General features: G+C 38.1%; 1 protein-coding gene across 1 annotated transcript; it reads right to left on the reverse strand.

The window, feature by feature from the left end:
• Window positions 1–5423: 5423 nt before the first annotated feature.
• On the reverse strand, window positions 5424–6850 carry NTF3 (neurotrophin 3; the record flags this gene model as incomplete). The annotated part of the gene is made up of 1 exon (XM_080613626.1): window positions 5424–6850. The coding sequence occupies exon 1, from the start codon at window positions 6195–6197 to the stop codon at window positions 5424–5426; it is 774 nt and encodes a 257-aa protein (XP_080469752.1). The 5' UTR covers window positions 6198–6850.
• Window positions 6851–15615: the final 8765 nt, after the last annotated feature.

The following is a 15615-nucleotide window of genomic DNA, read 5'->3' on the forward strand; positions in this document are numbered from 1 at the left end:
TTTATAAATTGCTGCTAAATATATGTGCACTGGTCATATCAAGTAGTCCAAAACTTATTTTAGAAGCTAAATCCCCAGAACTAGACAAAATAATGAGCAATTTTCATGATGCTAACGTTAAAATCTTGGCTTGTTTCATGTGGTGAATAATGCTTTCAATTTAGGCTCCCCGTTATTCATTAAGTTGGATTTAATACCTTCTGGGCCAAATTCTGCTCTCACTTAACAGGTTCATAGTCCAAAATGCTGACAACAGAGGCTGCAGAGGGCTAACCGAGAGCAAGACTTCATCTGTGCTCAGTGAGCATGGTTAATTTCCAATCAACACAGTGGGATTGACCCCAATTAATAGAGGTTCATTTTCCGCTTGAATTTCAGATGATCTCATGGTATTTTATTAATCCTTATCAGAGCAGGAAAGAGCCTTTCATCCCAGGTTACAGTTGAACAATCTCTCTCCCTTGCTTTCCTAAGTCTTTGCAAGATGTTTGCCAGCCAACACCTATGACTCTCTGAGTGGTTTTTTAGCATTTTTCATGGAAATATTTTTGCTTAGAGAAATGGAGCATTCTACCTGCTTAACATCCTCCTCTGGACAGATTAGTGTTTTCTGTCAAATGGTCTCAGTGTAATTTACAAATAATGGAGCTGGTTTATCAATGATGCTCTCTTCTCCCTGTGACAACATGCTGTGTTTGAGAAGGGAGACAACTGACATCCAGCAGTCACAGCACTGTTTTACAGAAAGTCCATCCAGATTCACATAAGGCACACTTCTGGGCAGCAAAACTGTGATCTGTGACTGTCCTGTCAGTGGTTTACTTGGCATCTCAATCCTTGGACATGCAAGAAGCAACCCTTAATTATGCAGTCCTTTATCATGCAACCTGCATCTCAAGACTGAAAGCAGAGCAGATTTGTGAAGGTGAATATAAATACGGCTTAGGGCTGCCTCAATCTTTTTTTTTCTCCTTGACCGCAGTGTTCATAGCCACTTCTCAAGCATGATTTAGAGCAGCCTGGTCATGATCTCACCTAATTGTGTGGCTAATGGCTCCAAAATAGGATCTTGTGATCAAAATGTCAGAAAGCATGAGGTCATGACATCAAAAGGCCAGTTCCGTAGTGAAAGTATGGCTTTCAGGTGCTGCTGGCTTCAAAGCTCAGCAGTAAAACAGCAGAGAAATCTATATTTGGGGACCTTCGTAGAAAGCATTACCATTTGCTGTTCATCAGAGGTACCAAAACAGCTAGTGAGTGAAAAACCATAAATAAAATTATCCAGATTGTGAATATAATAAGTTTCAGGGAAAAATAATTTTTTTTTGCCATAGAGTTTAGTTGAATAATTATACTAGGAATGTCATTGCTGAGTTCTGAAATAACCTACAGAGAACTCCGCAGACCTACAGTGGTACTGAATGGCTGACTTTCCCAAGAAAGTTTTTGTTATCATTGCATTGCTTGACTTTTTTACACCACATCTGTGCTTGCTTCGTCATTCTGCCATCTGCTGTAACAAAATACAGGCAAAGCATTTCAGAAAACAACCCCTCCACAGTTTAAAATGCTCCAACCCACAGCACAGACTTTTACTACACACAAGCTGTAGTGCCTGTTATCCTCTTCTACTCCTCCTTCTTCTGCTCTTCCTCCTCCTTCCTCACCCCCCCCCCCCCCAACCATTCATGATGAATTACATACGCGAGTACCAAGTGTGGAGAACACAGAATCCCATTGAACTTCCCACACTGTTTCTATTAAATGGAAAGAGTGGTTATGCGCTTTACTTCATTGTACAAATGCATTTTCTGGAAGGTTAGAAACAACAGGTCATTATTATTAAATTTTTAATTTTGGACTCCCAATCAGACTTGTTTCCTGTTTGGTATTGTCTGCAGATACGCAATGTATTGCCAAGCAAAAGACTCGGATTGCTAAAGCATCGACATAACAGAGTATGAACAGAGTGGTTTTGAGCACACGCTCTGTACAGTCCAGTCAAAGTTTCTTCCTGGTGCAGCCGCACAAATCTCTTGGTAGCAGTAAACTCGCTGCACAGACTTCATTCCTGAACACATGTTCAAAGGTGATAAAATAAATGCAGATGGTTTCCCAAAACCTCAGTGGAGCGTTTTTTACTGTTACTAAATGGACTGTAAAAAAACTATGGAAAAAATTGAGAAAATACAGTTTGACACAGACAGGCAATTTCAGAATAGCATTCAGTTGTTTGGGAGAAAGCTAAATAAAATGTGTGTTTATAATGGTCTGTTGGCAAAACAATATTGACGGAGCATCTGAGCTGCCTAATGAGAGTGGGTTTTAGAATACTTAAATTAAACTAGCATTGCTAGATGAATATTTTGCTTAATTACTTAACACACATACAAAAAGTTTGGATACGGACTTTGAATTCATTGGGCCATGGCTGAAGTTGACAATAAAACCATCCCCGGTTACAGTGAAAACAGAATTAGGCCTTAACAAATTTATTACAGGCTTTGTTTACAAAATTGTTACAAAATTATACAGCATCTTATGCGTACACAGGATTTACAAGAACGCGTCACTGATGTGTGTGATTGCTGTGCTCTCTGGTTTAGATCTGCAGGTTTTTCTTTGCTCAGGGCCTGATCCAGCTTCCGCTGGAGAAGGTGAGAATTTTTCCATTGACTTTAGTGGAAACTGGATCAGATCCAGAGGGTAACACTTCCGTTCATTGTTATACTGGGGTGGGAAAGAGGCAGCCGATCTAATAACCTTATGCTCCATGCTTCTTTCTCATTTAATGTGTTTCAGATGACAGGCATTGTAGTTATTCTGATACGTTTTTGCTGGCCACTTGTTAAACATTTGGTGCATTGGTAAAGTTAAGAGTCAAAGACCAGTTTTTGTTACCAGATTTACAGTGGGAAATGACAAATCGTTTTCCTTGAACTTATAAAGAATGAACATCCCTTCCTTTTGAAAGAGCAGAAATAAAGGCATTAGGATTAACTCTGATGTTGTTTACATGGCTATAAACCTACATTTTCTCTCCTGTCTTCAATAGAATTTCTCTGGATTTACAGTGATGTAAACAAGTGTGCCATCCACACTGTAGGAACAAAGTAGTTTCTAATTAATGGGATTTAACTGAGCTAAGTTAGTATTCTTGCTTCTTCTCATATGGAGAAAGGCCTATCTCGAATTGAAGCACGGATATCTCTAAAGTTAATGATCTATGACAATATCTGCTTTCAATTGCTCACAGCGTCTGAAAATTATATTTATTTGAGAATTGATGGCATAAAAATAGGCTTTTAACTTGCAAAAAATTTCAGTGGGACAGGACTCTCAAAAATATGCTTGTTCCCTAAGCAGAAAAATTTAGTTGAAAACTTCGACTTTCCTACCAGTAAAACTAACAAAAGCCCTGTTGAGGATTTTTTAATTGTTATTTTGTAATGTTTGCCAAGGAAGGAGAATGCTGGAAAAATTCTAGTCCAATATATTAGATAATAAGATCCTTGTTATAGTGCATTCTCTCCTTTTAACAATTGCCTTCTTATCGAACCTCTGAAGTTATTTTTGCTTGAAGCAAAGTTAGGATTTAGTACTGCTGGGTGATGATATTTCCTGTGAGGTAAAATACACTGGCATCCTATTGAAAGTTGAGATGGTTTTCAAAACCTTTGTTTATGGCCTCCCCTGCAAAATTATACCTACAAGCTCCAACCTGGCTTTCAGAGGCATTGCTATTCCAGTGCTTGACCTCATGAGCGAGCTCTCCAGTTCTCTGGTGGTTTTGCAGTGTGTAACGCTCTCTATAAAGGATTAGGGGAGACCACACAATTTGCTGCCTCTGATGACCTGTCACAGATTCGAAGCTGGTTCTCCAGTAGTGATAGCTGTATGAACAGAGGCATCCCGACGCCTTGGTTTTGAATGCTCTGATCTCATTGTCATTTGTGATGCTGAACACTCTACAAGAGTGAAAGCTGCAATGTAAAAACCTAAGACCACTGTAGCTGTAATGTTTTTTCAATGGCTGGCATTTTTCAGCCCTAACAGTGTGCTAAGATCTAGCTAGACACAGATAACATATGCAGTCCAATCTTAATTCTGTTGATAGCCATGACAATATTTTTACTTATTTTTATGGGAGTGGGATCCCATCCAGGGCATTATACAGCTTAAGTATAATAGACCATCTCTTCAAGTACCGTAATTATTGCTGACCCCGGTGAACCTATATGGCAATACTAGGAAGAGTGTGAGGTATATATGCTAGTGCTTAGCCTGTTCTAAGTAACAACTCACCTGTATAATTGAAGAACTTCATTATAACTATGGGCTACCTGGATTTTAGTCACCATAATGATGAAAAAGATGTATTATTTCACGTCCCTATGAAAGGTACCAAGTCTGTTGAGCAATTCTACATGTTTTTCCCTCTGCAAAAAATGGAGAATGGATTGCTGAGGAGAACAACTTTGTAAGGGTTTGTGGCTTTGATATTCATGCCAGGATACTATCTCTTTCTTTACTACAGTTTCTGAGCCAAGGGCTCTTTTAAGGTTAAGACACCACCAGCTTTGTTTCTAATTTGAAAACAGACAGAGAAGAATGATCCAATAATGCAAGCAGAAGATAACTGAGGAGGAAGACGCTGATCAAAATAAATAGTGAATTCTGAAGAAATATTTTTTTATGTATTGCATTAAAGATCCATTTAGATTGGTTCTTGGCTTCAGTAAGTTTCTGCTAAGAATATTTTAGATTTTTTTCATATTTTTTCTATGAAGAACTGGCAGCATTAGAAACAGTTGCAAAACAAATGTGCTTCAAAAACATAAATGAAAGTTGCTGGATTATTAGCAGTCATTTTGAAAAGCTTACAGAGGGAAAATGATCATTTCACTGGCAAAACAGGCATAATACACAGGAATTGCATTTTATGGATACTTGATGTCTACAGTGTTGATATCATCTGTGGGCTACAACATGTATTTTGGTCCATTTCTGTTTGGCGGTGAGGAGTCAACACTGCATCCAATTCAACATGAATGTATAAAGCCGGGAATATAAGTATGTACACAACTCTTGACATTGATCTGATTTTTAAAAAGTTTACTAAACGACAGTCACTGGCTTGACAATACTGAATGAAAAATACTGATTTTACACAGATTTTACAGTAAGGTTATGGTATGCTGCCAACAAGCAGTGTCACAAAGTCTAAAAAACCCAGAGTTGCCCACAGCAGAGGCACACACCCTTTACTCTTGTTTATGAGAGAGAAAGCTTATATACTGTAGATTTGCTGAAGTTTAATAAATAAGGTCAACTTATAATATATAAAACAATATAAACATTTATATGCTACATGCATATCATATAATTTAAAGTAATAATTTATATAGCAAAGAGATGCAGATCTATGTTCTTCCTATTTTCCTTGACAATGCGCACACACAGGATGTGTCTATTCTTATCCATCTCCAGCCTACCAGTTTATTGTTTTCTGAAGTCAGTGCTCTAACATAAGTTTGGGATGTCTTGCATTGGGAGTTCCAGTGCTTGTCATCAATGCCGCGGCAGCCGTTTTTTACAGGCTTGGCTTCTTTACACCTTGTTTCATAAAAGTATTGCTTAACTGGAGAGTTGCCTGTTTTAATTTCTCCCAGAACAGTTACCTGGTGTCCTCTAATGTCGATTGCAGATGATTTGTCCGTGACCCATAGACTTTCACTGTCACAAACAGAATATTCCCCTCGGTGGCTTTTGTGCTCCGCGTACCTTTTACGCCGGGAGGTTCTGTTCACCACCACAGAATTTCCAATATAATCCTCCATGAGGTACAGTGGCGGCGGTTCCAGCGGTGTGTTGTCACTCAAGAGAACTCGGGGAGAGTTGTAGCGTTTCTGCTGCCTTAAGAGGTCTGTATCCATTGAGATAACTGGCTGGAAGTCTGATTTCACATTTTCATCTCCATCTATGTCTTGCTGAGGGTCTGTTTTCTGCAGTGTGTTTTGATAATTTTCCTTAATATCTACCATCTGCTTAGAAAGCTTGTTTTTCAAAATGTCTGCCTGAATGAGTTTAATAATAAGAGAATTTATTGAATCTTCTGGCAAACTCCTTTGATCCATGTTGGTAGAATGGGTGCCACGAAGGTAAGCAAGAAATATCACATAAAACAAGATGGACATCACCTTGTTCACCTGTAAGATCTGCGGAGAAACAGAAAGTCAATATACAACTAATTAAATAGAAAAGTTTATTAGAGGCTGTAAACATGAAAATTTGGATTTGTTTTAATAACGTCTGCACTTCATAAATGTACATAGTCTATGTGTTACTTTGAAGGTACTATTTATATATTTATAATGAGTGTAACCTTTTTCTGTCTTTTTTCTTTTCTTTTTGTTTTTCCAGTGTTTCATCTGTATTGCATGAACTTTTCAGGATGACCTTTCCTTTTTCCATGCATAGTGGCATATATGTCAGTTAGGTCCTTTCTCTACAGAGGTAGATAGCTCTTAGGATAGTACATCCAGGTCTTGTCAGTAGAGAGAGGCCAGAGTTATGTTCATTAAGTCTATTCTACAGAGTGGTTTAGTTTCAAAATTAAGAGATTATGCAGAGTAGCAGACTATCTAATGGTGTAAAATGAGGAAGTTCTGTCCTTGTTAACTGTTGCCAAGTTGTGTGTGTTGAGATCTGGATCCATCAAATTCCTATTCATCAAATGACTTGTGTTTGACTTTACATTAAGAGCATTATCATAGACTTTGAAATATATACCATGTTTCAATAGCTCTTTCTTTTTCCTTCTCTCTCTGGTGTTATAATAGAATACATTCTTGAAGGGAAAGGATGCAGTCAAGCAGCAAAGTGTGGTTTCTTATATTTTGAAATTCAGAAAGCCTCTAAAATGCAAACGGAAAATTCAGATGGATCCACAGGCCATTTTGTACCAGTTGTTTGCAGGGTTGAGGCCTGTTTCTGTTTTGTTTGTGTTAGTGGGGTTTTTTTGTTCTGGTTTTTGTTGTTTTGCTGGGTTTTTTTATATTGTTGCTGTTTTTTAATGAAGTTCCTTCATTACATTTATACAAAGTGGAACAAAACTGACAGTATTCAGAAATATTCAAGGACGGGTGGAGGACACCCCCTTTCCCCTTCCCTGCTTTCTTCTCTTTTCACCTCCCTTCCGTTTACCCCTTTTCCCTGTCTCACATTCCATCCCTCTCTTCTCTCCCCCACAGTGGAAGAATCTTGTTCAAAAAGATCAAAATGAACCAAAGATCAAGATTTTGAAAACTGGACCTAAAAGTGTGCTTCTTCTCTGTTGTACTGTACTTTGGCATCCACTGCTCTCTATGGATTCCTGTAATGTCCTTGTAATTCTAGCTTTTGAGCAGCGTCTAAAGCTCATTTATCATTTCTCGTTAAATCTTTCTGCCACCCTGTTTGTGAAGTTGAGAACTGTGAGCATCCATCTAAGGAGGTGGGTTTTTTTCCATGTGGATACTGTATATCTTCTATTTGCATTTACATTTAAATTAAATCAATTTTCAATATAAAATACTAAATCATGGAAACAAGCACTTCAACAACAACAAACCTTTCAAAACACACCGTTTCCTCTCATCCTTTCATGGGACACCCCAGAGAAGATCCTGGCTCCATCTTTTTTACTCCCTCCCATCAGGTATTTCTATACTTTGACAACATCACCCTGAACCTTCTCTTCTGGCTGAACAGCCCCAGATTTCTCAGGCTCTCCTCACATGACAGATGCCCTAGTCCCTTAATCATCTTTATGGACTTGCTCCTGTATGTCCATGTGTATCCTGCACTGGGGAGCCCAGAACTGGACACAGAGGGAAGTATCCCCTCCCTCAACTGGTGACACTATGGATACTCTGTTTTTCTCAGAAGAAATTGGAAATATCAGACCTCTTGAATAGAAAATTTTCCACTTCAGAAAAAAAAAAAAATAAAAATCACCATTTTGTGCTTAAGAAGGCAAAACAAAAAGAAAAAAATACTGGACAATCCTCTATCCACTTTAAGTAAAACTCCTTTTAGCAACAGAGAGTCCCCACTTCATAGTTTGGAACTGCAGCAAAATCAGAGCTACCCTCTGTGGATGTGTGATCTGTCCTTTTATGGACAAGAAATGTGTTTTCTCCATTCTCAGTTTGTCACAGTATGAGTTCACCTAAATCTACACTGCTGCTTGCAGTAATGTTATGCTTTGGGGGAAAAAAAAAAAAAAATTCCAAGATTTTCAGTTACCATACAATTACTGTCATACCTAAATAAATAGGAACTTAATGTAGATGGACCTCAGAACCCAGACTGTGCTGTATAAAAAGACCTCTTCTTGTTCAGCTTGGTTTCCCCTCAATAAATTATTTGTTTTTAAAACCAGTAAAAATATTATAAAACAGCTGTCATTCAGCAGATTGCCTTACAATACTCAGAAGGGCTAACCCACATGAAGTATGACACACAGGTCCATAGGATGGTGAGCAAAGCTTTGACAATGCTCAGCTCAAAAGCTGAAAGCATTATTCATGCCAACATGCAGCTGCATGTAATCACTGGTCTGCTTAGTTTCAAAACTAAGTGGCACTAGCAAAATACACAAGTTGGAGCAGGTGATGAGGTGGGAAACATAAGACTGGAGTTCCTGCAGACTCTCTTTAATGTCATGGCATGCACAATGAGGACCAGGGACCTCAGAATTAGATCAGTTCAAATAAGTTATTTTTCTTGTCCATGGAGGAACCCTGTTAATGGAAAGAAGGTGTTTAGAGATATTTTTCTGAAGTTAATGTGGATTTGGAGGGAAGGGTGCTAAATTAGTCAGAAATTCAAATTGTAGGTTGATTACCTCTTGGCTAATTATTTGCTTCAAAAGTAAAAATGTTTCAGAACCAATTTTTATCTTTTTCTGAACTGTTTCAGGGTGCAAAATTTGGAAACAAAATGTAAATGCTTGGTGAGACTGCAGTTTTCAGGGAGTCCTTCCAAGACAGTTCACCTAGGAGATTCAGAAGTGGAAAGTTCAGAAATTCCAGTCCATAACCTGAAATTGTCAGGCTGTCTATGAAGTCCAGCATCTCAGAATATGCCTAAAGAACTATTCTAGCTAGGAGAAATGGACATTACTGGGAAACTGCAGCTGGTTTATGGCTTTGGCTCTATTTTGAGTATAAGTCATCTGAAAAATGAATTGGGTTTGTAGGTCTTGACTATATATTTTTTTGGTAAATGGCTCATTGTCAAAAATAGAACTTTGTGCCTGCCTAAATTGAAGATAATTTGCATTTTTTACCTTTTTTTTTGTATGTTGTTAAACTGATAAGGTGAGAGAAATGTGAAACATTAAAATGTTTATGTTTTCTTATTTTCAAAGCAAATAATTCTGATGTGTTCTGGACATGTTTCAGAAGTTACACAATGGAATTCACAAAACAGAAAAAGAGCTTACTCACTATGGCCTAGTGAGTAAATTACCTATAGAGGAGACTTGCATTCAGAGGCAAGATTTCAACAGAGGTATCCTGTCTAAAAGATGGCTGACCTAACTTCCAGGCTTCTGGGCCACAGACTTGCATGTACCTTAGTAGAAACTACTCCAGCACAATTAGCAATAGCTCCTTCTTTAGCTTTTTGGAGAATGGCATAAAAATGTCCCAAGAATTTATTCCTTCACATGAATTTTTCTGTTCTTTCATTAAAAATTCTTAAAATCTAAAGTCTTCATTTCAAGTAAAAAAGCAAATTTTGTTCAAGCCAAAATTTTTCTACTTAGCCAACGATTGTGAGACACATTTCTTGTTCTTCAAGGTTCTTCTTGAAATTTTCTATATGTGAATTTCTGTAAAGGGTCATTTTAGCTGCCTTTGTGGACTTTTTGCAGTCAAGTAAGTGTGATGAACGGTCCTAGAAATGGACACAATACTATTTACACTTTTACAGAAAGTACAGACTAGAATACTATACTTAGGGCCCGGGTCTAGGTCCCAAATAGGCATAAGCAATCATTTCATGGTGACTTCAGAATAAAAGCACAGCCCAGCAGCATGCTCACTAGTCCAGTATCAACTGAAGTAATGTTAGTAGACACAGATAGACCATAATCAATTACTGTTTCCACTTCATTTCTGCCTGATATTTGATTGTGCTAGAGTATTAATACAGGTACCTGAGCTCAGTTTCTGTTTCCATGGGCTGTTGGGTCAGCTTGACATAGAGCTAGTCAACAGTAAGGTGTATGATGGCACATGACTTCAATTGGTATTCAGTATATATTGGATATAACAATACATCCATCTGAACCAGTATATTCATCTTACCGTGCAGTACCTACTATATACCTTAGAAGCCATGTGTTTGTAGAACAGTTTAGATGATGTGAACCCAGAAGAATTGATCCAGCACCTTCTCTGGATTCAGATCAAAAGATTTTAGTTTATGTCAAACTCATCATTTGATTGGGGACTCAATAGTGGCTGGACATAATGGTAGACTACTTATCTTACTTTGTGCCTGTGCCACAAATAGTAAGCAGTTACCTAGGATGGGCATAAGCAGCCTGACACAGTCTTCTTACTGGGGTATCCACCCTGGTTTATGTCTCTTTCCTCCTGTATCATCCAATTCCTTTTCTATTTTGTATCTATCTTGGGGGTTCATCTAGGGCTGCTGACATATTCCAGAAAGTTTTTTCCTTGTCTGCTGAGAAGCTTTGGACCAGCTCTGCTATTGTGCTGTGCTACTCTGTGTGCCCTTCTAGATGCTGGGATGCCTTGAGTTCTTTCTCAATTTAATTAAAAAGGGTGTGAAAGCACATGGTTCTCAAATCAGCCTTTAAATGTGCTCAGAAAACACTGCCATGTGGAATTTAGAAAAGCATTGGACATGAAGGTGGTTCCTTTGCATAGTGATAGTTTCCCCTTATTCAGAGATACTACCCAGGCTTTCAAAAGTGATTGCAAACATCCAACAGAAGCAAAGAAGATTGTTAAAGGAACAAGAAGTTGAATTGAAAGACAATTAGGCATTATGGATGGTAATATAGAGTCAGCTGTTAATTTGCACTAAACAAGTTTGACTTAAAGATTGCTGACATTTGTGGCAAAACGGATAAAAAAAGCTCATGCATTACAAAGTTCTTTGATCTTTCAACTATAGGTTTGTTTTACTTTATTTCAATGGTTTTATTCCTGCTTATCATTGCAGTGTTAACAGAGCATTAATGCTGTTTAATCTAGCTGTCTCAGGAAGCCTAAATTTAGGAGAAATAAATAAGCTTGCCTATTGCTTCCATTAATAAAATGAATCCCCAACAGACTTTGGCAGAACACTTTCTGCTTTTTTCAGACTCAACACTTTACATAATGTTGGAAAGCTTTGTTTAGCTTTGTTTTGTTTGTGGTGATTAAAATATATTGCTTTATATATATAACATATAATTTTATATAATTTATATATAATATATAATTTTTATATTTTTATATAATATATATAATTTATATATAATCAGTTTCTGAACAGTCTAAGCAGTTGAAGAACAAAGTGTCACTTAATATGTTTTGTGAAAATAATGAAGTTCTGTGAAAATAATGAAGTTTTGTGAAAATAATGAAGTACTGTGAGATACTGCCTAAGTATTTACTTTTAAATCATTGCTAAGAGGAACTGGAATAGAAGGAAAAGTGACTGGTGAATTTCATATTCAGCATTGTAATTCCCAACATGATTTATGTAAGTCATCTTGAAGTATTTGGCACTTTCTGAAAAATTTAAGAGCAGCTTTTGTTCTTCAGACCGAGTAACTAATGATCATTTGTGGTGGCTGACAGCTTATTCGGGCTTTTGCCAGAGACGAGTGTAATTATTCTCATTGCTTGCTAAGCATTGTTTTCACAAACTCACAGAAAGCAACAAGTAGCAGAATACCCTGTTGATTCCCTCATCCTAATAACCATGTTGAGAAGAAATGTAGCTCTTCTCCTCTATGCTTAGGAGGATATTGAAAAGATACAAAAAGAAAAATATCACTGCATTCTGAATATTCAGAAAGATGAAAGTACACAGTAGTTGCATATGAAAATTTGCACTGTATTTCATAATAGTAATGAATTATTTGGACAATATGTTCCTGAGAAGGATGTATTAAGGTAGATTGCTGTAGAGTGCTGAATGCCTCTAGAGATGGTAAGACCCTCCTGAACATTTCCACTACTCAAGATATGGAAATTTCAACACATACGTTTTGAAGCTAAAGCTTTCACAAGAGCCAGACCCACTAAGAAGCTGAAGAATTCAGAGACAAAATCAAGTGGGACTGAGTTACGGCAGCTTTAATTGTTAACCTTCCCATCCTCAGAATCAACCAAAATGCAAGTTAGTGAAGGAATTTGAAACTAATGCATTCCTCTTGCAGACGGGCTAGGGAATGCAGCTACACACTCTATGTGAGGCGGAGGCCACCAAAGTTTCTTTATCTCTACAGCAGGTCAGTTTCTAACTATGCATTACTCAAGGCCATTTTCAAAAGAAAAGACACATCCGAGCACTGAGCCCCAGTAGTCTCAAGTGAATGATGTATACCTAATCTCTTTTGGAAATGGAGTTCAGTCTTCTGAGTCACTGACATTTCCTTTTCCTCTTCAAAAGACTGGCTGAGCAAAGTACAGCAAGACAGCTGTTCACTCAAGTATGAAAAGTATCATCTGCACTTTGAACCAATCTACAATACTATTTATGATTACTATTGTGACCATGACCCTGTTGCTCATTGAGGCAAGCTTTTCTGACTGGTGATAACTTTCTGAGGGACAATTTTGTGACAATACATCTGCTGCAAGGGACAATGTTTTATGAACAGTTAATTGTGCTGTGTAGAACCATGGCAATATTGGTTCATTTCAGACACAGCTGATTGCAATGGCATGTGTTTCTATATTTGATGTTTCCACAGATAAATCTTTCTGGAGATCAAAATGTGATCACCTTACACATACCTGCCTGTTTCCAAGAGAAAAAGGTCAGAAGCAGTTCCTCCGTGCTTACCTCACTAGTTGGAGCAGCAGCTGCTTCTCACACCTTGTGTGAAGTTAATTCTGTTAGGTTTTGGCCCTGCACCTTCCTCCCCCGCCACCAACATTGTCTGGAGTTCAGGGCACTTGAAACCTCCCTGGAGGCATTTGACACTCCCCAGTATCCTCTAGCAGTCCCAACAAGGGACTTCACTATTAATAATGTCCGGTACAATGTCAACCGTACTAGCTACATCCCCAGGTCTATAATCAACTACAGAAGTAAGCAGGCTTTTCTCAGTCACAGCCACACCTTTTTCTGTTTTAATTCCTCTCATCACTGACATTTTTGTGACATGATATTTACACCTGTCTGTGTCTACCCTGACTGCCATGGTATAATTTTGCATTAACCAGTTTACTAACTGACCTCTGTATTGAGAAGGTCAGAACAAGGTTTTGGGAGGCTGGTATCCTGATTTCTCTGATTCATTGGAAGAGTTTGGTCAAGTCAAAGTCTCTGTTCATTACTTTCTACATCTGTGGAATGGTGTTGGGTGTTTATTGTCCCAGATATATGGCCTGACATCCTTTGTTTTCTCCCTCAAAGAGCTGGATGTTGCTGCCTTACTAAGAGAGCAAAAGTAAAGAGTTCCTTTCTCCACCCAAGGCACAATAGCATTACAGTGTGATAGCCTGGATGCTGCATGGGAGACGATTGTCTGTTTTGAGAGTAATGAGGCATCTTAACAAATATATTTCCATAAATATTCTCAGTGTAAATTATCTTCTGTTTTACCATTCTCATGTCACTGATATTTGAGCACTCCATAAGCATTTATATTAATACCGACAAAGTAGGAGGGCTGCCATTGTTACAGCTTTAAAGAACAGAAACTGGAATACACAAAAGTCATGATGCTTGCAAGGTCATACAGGTATTCTGCTGCTAGTTGGGGTTCTCATGTACTAGCTGTATCAGTAAAATCCTTGCGGTTCTCATGTGCTAGCTGCATCAGTAAAGTCCATCTGTAATGCTATATGGAAGTGATGGATAAATGACAAGCACAAAATGCAAAGAAATAAAAACAATGCCATCTGAGATGAGCAGTCAGCTGCATCTTAGTCATGACGAAGAATTACTGTCATAGTTGGGTAAATGATTTCCACAAAAGCTGAAGTTTGTCTACATATTAGTACTGTGTAGCTCTGAAAACTGTCCAAAGTAGCAAGAATTTTAAAGGTCATATCCTTAGCTAAATCAAAAAATTCCAATGACTTGACTAGACCTGGCTAATTTTACAAAAACAAGATTTTCCCATGCTTAGCAATTGCCTTTTGTTGTTGTTCTTGTTCCTTGAAAAGTCATTTATAAACAGAAGAATAGAAAGCACCAGAACTAAATCATGGTAGTGGATAATTTAAGCTGCTAAACTCTTTGCGTGTTTAGTTAATCTTTTCATTGCTGTTTCTTAAAAGTGGCAGGGCCATGCAGCAAACAAATTAAATTTGCAGCTGAATTTGGATTGGATGCAAACAGCAGTGAGCAAAGAGAAATACAATCTCTGCTGGGGAGATGGAGACATAAAATATTGGCAGAAAATTACAAAATGAAAGTCAAAGTAGAAATTACAAGCTAGTGTGCTGGGGGAATAGTGGTATTGAGCAATGATATACAGAGGGGAAAAGAAATTTAGAAAGGAGCAATACCTGATCAGCCCCAAGAATGATCTAAAACCTTGGAAAGGCACAGTATTCAGCAAATGAGAATACTGAGGCATTCCATTGCATTTTGTACCACAGAAGAAAACCTGAGAAAGTTGTGCAAAAGCTGGAAGGTATTGTCATATGAAAATTAGGAAAGAGCAGCAAAAATTACTAAAAGGGTTATATAACTGACCTTTGAGGAAATGGCCTTGGATGTGCAAGCCTTTGCTATGAGCTGACAGAAAGGGCATGACAGAAAGCACAGTGGATTGGTGACAGAGAGCATTCACTTTAGGGTGGGGCAAAGGAGTGCAATCAGGAAAAATGGGATTAAACTAAGGAACGGGAAGTTCGGCTGATCATCAAAAGCAGTTTTCAAGCTCTGCAAGATGTTTGTAACAAGCCCAAAGCCACACCAAAGAGGCTTGGTTTCATGTTTCGTTGCAGCCCTGAAACTCCATCTAAGTCTTTTTTTAAAGCAGTTTGAAGATCCATTAACCTTTCAAGTCAACCTGGACCTACTTTGGCTCAACCAGAGCTGATTAATTGTTATGTACTAAAGTCAGGCAATAGTTGCAGTTCCTCTTATTTTGGTCATAGAGGTGCTTTGAGGGCTTAAGCTCTCCGTAATTAAAATTGAGAGTAGTTTTCCAGATGCAACTCACTTCTTTCACCTCCTCACACTTCAGGGGGGGTCAAGTCTGGCCTCTGGGTATATCAAAGGCATGGCTATATTTGGTGTCTCCTGGAAAGAGCAAGGGAAGCCATGTAAAGGGTTAAGGTGAAGTGGTCCACATTGCTCTCATAATTCTATTTTTAAATGCCTGAGGTGGATTTTGTTCAGGAGCAGTAGCAGGAGGAG

This window comes from Psittacula echo (genome assembly GCF_963264785.1).
Source record: "Psittacula echo genome assembly, chromosome: 1".
NCBI classification, from domain to species: Eukaryota; Metazoa; Chordata; class Aves; order Psittaciformes; family Psittacidae; genus Psittacula; species Psittacula echo.